Source organism: Hetaerina americana, unplaced genomic scaffold (genome assembly GCF_022747635.1).
Source record: "Hetaerina americana unplaced genomic scaffold, ioHetAmer1.1.p SCAF_61, whole genome shotgun sequence".
Lineage (NCBI taxonomy): Eukaryota > Metazoa > Arthropoda > Insecta > Odonata > Calopterygidae > Hetaerina > Hetaerina americana.
This window is the reverse complement of record NW_027287217.1, coordinates 2,485,252-2,491,539: the sequence shown is the minus strand read 5'-3', so window position 1 is coordinate 2,491,539 and position 6,288 is coordinate 2,485,252. Positions and strand designations below refer to the sequence as shown.

Sequence of the window (6,288 nt, the reverse complement as noted above, 5' to 3'; positions counted from 1 at the left end):
CCGACGAAAGGATTACCAGTTTATGTGCACACATCATACCCTATAAGCCATGAACAAAGTCTTCTTGCATTAGAATGGTCTTTCTGACGCCAGAAGAAGAGGAATATTGTTCAGCGATCACATGATGAAACGATCGCACTCCACGCCCCTCTCAATATCGGGACAATTCCCTAAGTCCCTTCAGCTCCCCCCTATACCAACGCATGCAATCTCGCCTCGTCCCAAAGGGAAAACCCTGGGCCGACTATATAAACCCTGGCTTCGGACAATACGGGCATATTCCGCCACCAGCATCTTCCACCGAAAGCATCGCAGCACCAAACTATCTGGTGAGTCTCAACTTTTCCCTCTCTTACTACACTGAAGCTTTATACTCATTAAATTTATTTTGAATTAGAAGCTCGACTCAACTTTGGTTCGAGTTGAGTTTAATATATATTACATATTTACTGTGGAGAGAGAGCAAGTTTAGAGTTGTTTTTACCTATGCTATCTTCCACAGCTGGTTAACTCTCTTATAAAAAACTTTGAATGAAGTGAGAGAAATATTATAGAAGCAACACCCAAATCAAATTTCTTGAATGCCAATGCATTTTCCTTAAGCTTTAACATTGGCTCCATTGTATCAACATCGGCAATATTGCTCAAGTGTGGGACTTTATCGGCAACATTTGGCATATCGTTCATTTATACACATATACCTGCTACTTAATTCCTTTTATCAACTACGCTTATTGAATTAACCTCTTTAATACTCACCATCTGAGAAATATCGTCAGAATTTCCTCTCTCAACATTTTTCAATACAAGGTTTACAAGTAGATTTCTCAAAATTCTCCTCAAATATGCGTGCTTTGCCATGATATTTCAAACCTAAGTTCTCCCGCTCGCATTGCTTGAAGACATATGATTGAGGAACGAAGCCGGTGACCTATGTTCGAGACTTGGTACATGGGTTGTCCAGCAGTAACTAGTTCAGGATTTTTTCAATCATTCCTCAGCTTCAGCAACGTTCAGAGCAACGCTGTATTTTAATGAAAGATTTCAAATTATTCCGACGAATGTTGTACTTAAAGTCTTTTCAAGTGAAGAAGAGTTTTTTTTCTCACCGGTCAAGTATTTCAGTGCCGACGTGTCGGAAGCTAACTCTGTCATCGTAACGATCACACTTAGTTCTAAGGACGATGGCAGTACTACCGTTCGAAATATTGATAGAGAAATGTCTGGAAATGTCAGGCTCAGAAAAACTGGCGTTGTGAATTGATCCAATGATTCTTCTCCACTCTCTAATCCTATCTTTTTCCTCCCTCCTTCCATAGTTTCTCCTTCTCCCGAACTCCACCACGATGAACTGCAAAGTCGTCTTCTACTTCGGAGTTGTCCTCGTCGCCTTGGCTCTCCTCTCCGTCAGTGTCAGCGCCTCCTCCTACAGGAAACCGCCCTTCAACGGGAGCATCTTCGGGAAGCGTGCAGGCGTAGCTTCTGCTGGTAAGTGAATCCCAACGCTGCCTCAAGGCATGTAACGCTCAGTGCTCACAGATGCGTGCTGTTATCACGAAGAACACGACATATCCAATTCTCCTAAAGACTCAATCCGTCCATCATCTTGTTATTCATCTATGTAAATTTACAAGCCTTCGCACGGATCGTTAGCATAAGACATTGAAAATCCTTCTCAGACAATTAAGCATACGATTGTTCCGCGGAGTTCAAATTTGTAGGTTAATAAATTCTTGCCTCCAGCAAGAATGACTCACATTATTTTATTTTAAAAGGTCACTAGATAAAATTAATCGTTTCTGTCCCTGAAAAGCACCACTTAATGGTTGAATTTTAAGCCAATAATGTTCGACATAAAACAATTTTTTTACATGGTTCCCTCCGTCACTTTTACTTGTTCTTGCTATCCAAAATGACGATTATCTTCATTACTCTTCGTCATGTTCCCCAAACTCATCTCCTTTAAAATGACCTCCTATTTACTCTGCCTCCCAACATCAAATTCTACACACGATGTTTCCAGCTTCTTTGGTCTTATGGATGTTACCTTTCAATCCCTCGGCTATATACACGTACAACACTTCCTACTCCGTTTTCCTCACTCTAAAACATATATTATGCATCCATTCTTGTAGCTATTACTCAAAAGGCTCTATTTTCTATTCAAATAAGTTTTCGGCGCTGCTCCTCTTACTATACTAAAGATTTTATTTTGTTTTAACTCTGGTTCACTCACACATCCCTCAACCAAATACGAAAATCTATTTTCAAATGAATAAAGCACAAAAACTGATATATTGTCTTCGAGCATACTGCTATTTATCTAACATATGTTTGACTAAATCATCATATTCATGTCCGCGAATTTAAATATTTTCGTTTGCTCGTCATACACCATCGTTGAATGCACCACAAACATATTTAGGAATTCTGGCTAAGTGGATATTTGAAGTTTTGGTCATCAGTATTTCTTGCCTAATCATATCCCAAGCTGAATTCGTAGCTTGATCATCTACAATGATGCTTGAGGTAATCGGATCCCAAATTTAAATTCACTCGTTCCCATAGTACTCGTATTTTAACCAACGAGTGAAAAATAAATTTCAGATGTCATTGCAGCTTACAGCGAACGTTTCTTTTTCCTGGCAGAAACCGAATCCCGAGTCATGGCATTATCTGCTCTCTGCGAAGTTGCTCTCGAGGCCTGCTCTTCGTGGATGCCCACCGCTCAGGACTCCAAGTAGACAACACCGAACCTGGAGAAGCGGCCCCTTGGGAAGAAGATGAGGGCCTGGATTCCCCTTCGGTCAAGGGCCAGGCGGTGACCAACTGTCGTTCAATCGCCTTACCCTTCCTCAAAGATCAAAGGGGATCCACCCTTCGTTCTGACCTACGAACCGAACGCAATGTCTCAGATAAGGAATATCCGATGGTCAAATTCAATCGGAAAATATGCTTGGCCCATGGGTCACAAAATGTTTAGATTTCCTTTGTATTAGAATGATTTAAAAGCATATTATTTTGTACTAATAATGCTTACAGAATATACATGTATTATCTGAATAAAATCCCATGCAATTCATACTGTCTAATTCTTTTCAACAAACCCTTCCAACTTTGTAGAGAATGCCTTTCTGCGGATACTATTTTTATAGGCTAATCGATTTCTATATGAGAATTTTCTAGATCTCATTACACATTACAATATGATCTTTGTGGTCTAGACACGTAAATCCAACCTGTTATAATGCCTGTGCTTTCATCTCCTTGGGTATTCCGTTTTTCTTTCCATTTCCCATTGCGATCCCTTCCTGATATAAAACAGGAAGAAACCAATTTTATGTTACCTTTTAGATGAATCACCAGTACAGTGCCTTTACTATAGTGGGTGGTCAACCACGCTCTCCTTGCGAGAAAGAAAAACACACAACACACGGCATCTTTTCATCAGAAAAAAGAGCAAGTGGGTTGCGGTCAAATTGCGACTGGTTTGATCATGACTGGGAACTTTCACTATACTACATGTTTCATTTAATGTTTTTCTGATTGCAAGTCTAAATAGCTACTCGTAAAAATATTTCTTGGGATTCAATTAAAGTGTAACAGTAAAGTTTCAGAAAGTGAACACATAGTTATTTTATGAAAACAATGAAGTCAAGAACCTCCGCTTAGCTTCTTGACTTAATCGTTTTAGGTAAACTTAAAAGAAACTATAAAAGGAGTAAGTTACCACAAGGCAGTAAAGGATGTTTTCGCTGCATGGGGTCCGAAATAAAAAGCCTATGAGGAAAATTTTTCTTGTTTAAAGAAGGGGACGGCAATAACCTTAAAGGGCGCGCTACAGAATCAATTTCCAAGTTTTAAGAATGATAGTAATCACCGCAATGCTGAGGATATGGGGAATCAATTCCTTGAGATCACGCGATCAGCAGTCAACAAGTTCATTCCCAGCAAATTTATAAAAGATAACTCGGAACCTAGATGGTACAACGCGGATGTTAGAAAGGCATTACGACGTCAAAGGCTATGCCACGCTAAGATGAAAAATATTAGGGATGATATCTCTAGCGACAAAAAGAATGAGATCACTAGTGATTACAGGATACTTTGGGCGAATGACAAGGGGGATCGGGATTGGTGCAGTGGCTATCGTACTGGCTTCCCACCCAGAGTTCAAATCCCGGCGGTGTTGAATATTTTTCAGAGGTATCTCGATCCCTACTTGAGGTGCTTTGTGGAGGGCACTTTGAGTGAGTACGTCGTCCGTCGGATGGGAAGTTAAGCTGCGGACCCCTTGGCGCCTTTCGTAAATAGTAGGCTAATGCCGACGCCGGGTTTCTCACCACCCTCCCTCCTTTCCATCCATAATGGCGCAAATGACCTTAGCAGTCGGTCGCCTCCCATAAATACTACTACTACTGCGAATACCCAGAATGAATTTCGGAAATCGAATCCAAAAGAAAAAGGCAAGTGGAAAATTTGAAAAAGAATCCAGAAGCGTTTTGGTCATTCATTAGAGAAGTTCAGAAAAATATGAATGTGATGAACACAGAAGTTCAGGGAAATAAGTCAACATTTAATTCACTCAAATATGATACAGGCGAAAGAGTAACCATCCGCCTGGAAATGGCTAACTCATTAAAATTTACGTGAATCAGTTGAATAGCTTTGGTAAATTGGTAAAAACAAGAACAAACTCAGTCAATTTGTTGATAATCCAGGTGTACATGACGACAAGCGGTCATATGGAGGAAGAAATAGGGTGTGCACGGTACGGTGTGACCAGTAAGAATCCCTAGGGTAGACTGTTAAGAAATGGTTTAAAGTCCTGTAATACCTTTTCACCACCAGGGCTTCTGGTTCCAGTTCTCTTTCCATTAAGCATTTCTATTTCATCTACATCGACATCTACAGGGTGCGTTCCGAAAGTAATGCGATTACATTTTTCGCGCCCCTCCTTTAAGTTGCAATGGGATGGAATCACTTGGATTAGGCGGAGGGGACGCTAAGCTTTGCCGCAAAACCAATCTAAGTGATCTTCAAGCTGTGAAAGCGGCAGGATGTCAGTTATTGTAAACCTCTGCGTGCCGACCGTGTCACGAAAAATATGGAATCGACGATCGAGCAACGTTACGCGATTACTAAGTTTTGAGCTAAAGTGAAAAAATATCTTGAGGAGACAAACAAAATGATTCGTGAGGCTTACGGGGACTCTGCTCTATCCTACTCACAAGTTTCAAGGTGGTTAAAGGCCTTAAAGGAGGGCCGGGAAGAGTTTTACGACGAACAACGCTCTGGGCGGCCGTCAACCAGCAAAACCGATAGCAATGTGGCTCGTGTTCCACAATTGTTGGACTCAGACCGTCCATTGAGTATCAAGATGGTTTTCAATGAACTGAACTTGTCGTCTACTTTTGTGTTTCGCATTGTTACCTGTTAAAAGGGTCATCAGGACGAGAAAAGACATCTCCGCTACCTGGCAACTCCATCACGTCAACGCGCCTTGCCACAACGCGCTACGACCCCGCGAGTGCCTGGGCAAACATTAGGTGCCAACGCAGTCCCACCCCCTTATAGTTCTGACGTTACCCTAACAGGCTTCTTTTTGTTCTCTTGGATTAAGGCAGCCCTGAAAGGAACCCCTTTTTTGTCCATAGAAGAGATTCAATTAGCTGTGACGAAGGCCTTGCGAGAGGTCCCCGAAGATATGGCAGAGTCGCTTGAAAATATTTATAGGGGCCCAAGGACAGTACTTTAAGAATTTTAAGTGTTTGTGCAAATCTGTTCAATAAATTACTTTTAACAAATAGCTGTATTAATTTCGGAACACACCTTGTATATGGTTCCCTAAGAGTCACAGCTAGGATTTATAGCATGGGGCGTTCAACACCAGACATACAACTTCAAAAATATAGTTTTTGTCAATTGTTTACTACTAACGAATATATGAAATAATTCAAATTATGGAAATAATGTTTAATACAGTTTCACGCATGCTGGTGCATAAGTGTGAAATAGAGCATCGCACGCATGCGCCAAAGGTTAGATGAAATAATGAAAAAATATTAGAAATGAAACATTCTTATTTCCCCAAATTACGGTATTTTCGAGCATGCGAGGTCTGTTCAAAAAGTATCACGACTTTTCTGTTTTTTTTAATTATTTATTTATTCATGAATATCTATTTTAAAAATAATCCCTATTAGATATTATACACTTGTGCCAACGTTTTTTCCAATCCTCGAAGCACTTCAAAAAATCATTTTTTGCGATCTTGTTCAGTTCCTC

At 40.5% G+C, this 6,288-nt stretch overlaps 1 protein-coding gene across 1 annotated transcript; it reads left to right on the top strand.

Annotated features, from left to right (window-relative positions):
- Nucleotides 1-282: 282 nt before the first annotated feature.
- On the top strand, nt 283-3,082 carry LOC139695645 (FMRFamide-related neuropeptides-like). The gene is made up of 3 exons (XM_071594455.1): nt 283-329; nt 1,320-1,488; nt 2,650-3,082. Exons 2-3 carry the CDS (start codon nt 1,347-1,349, stop codon nt 2,742-2,744), a joined length of 237 nt encoding a protein of 78 aa, XP_071450556.1. The 5' UTR covers nt 283-329; nt 1,320-1,346; the 3' UTR covers nt 2,745-3,082.
- The last annotated feature ends 3,206 nt before the right edge of the window (nt 3,083-6,288 follow it).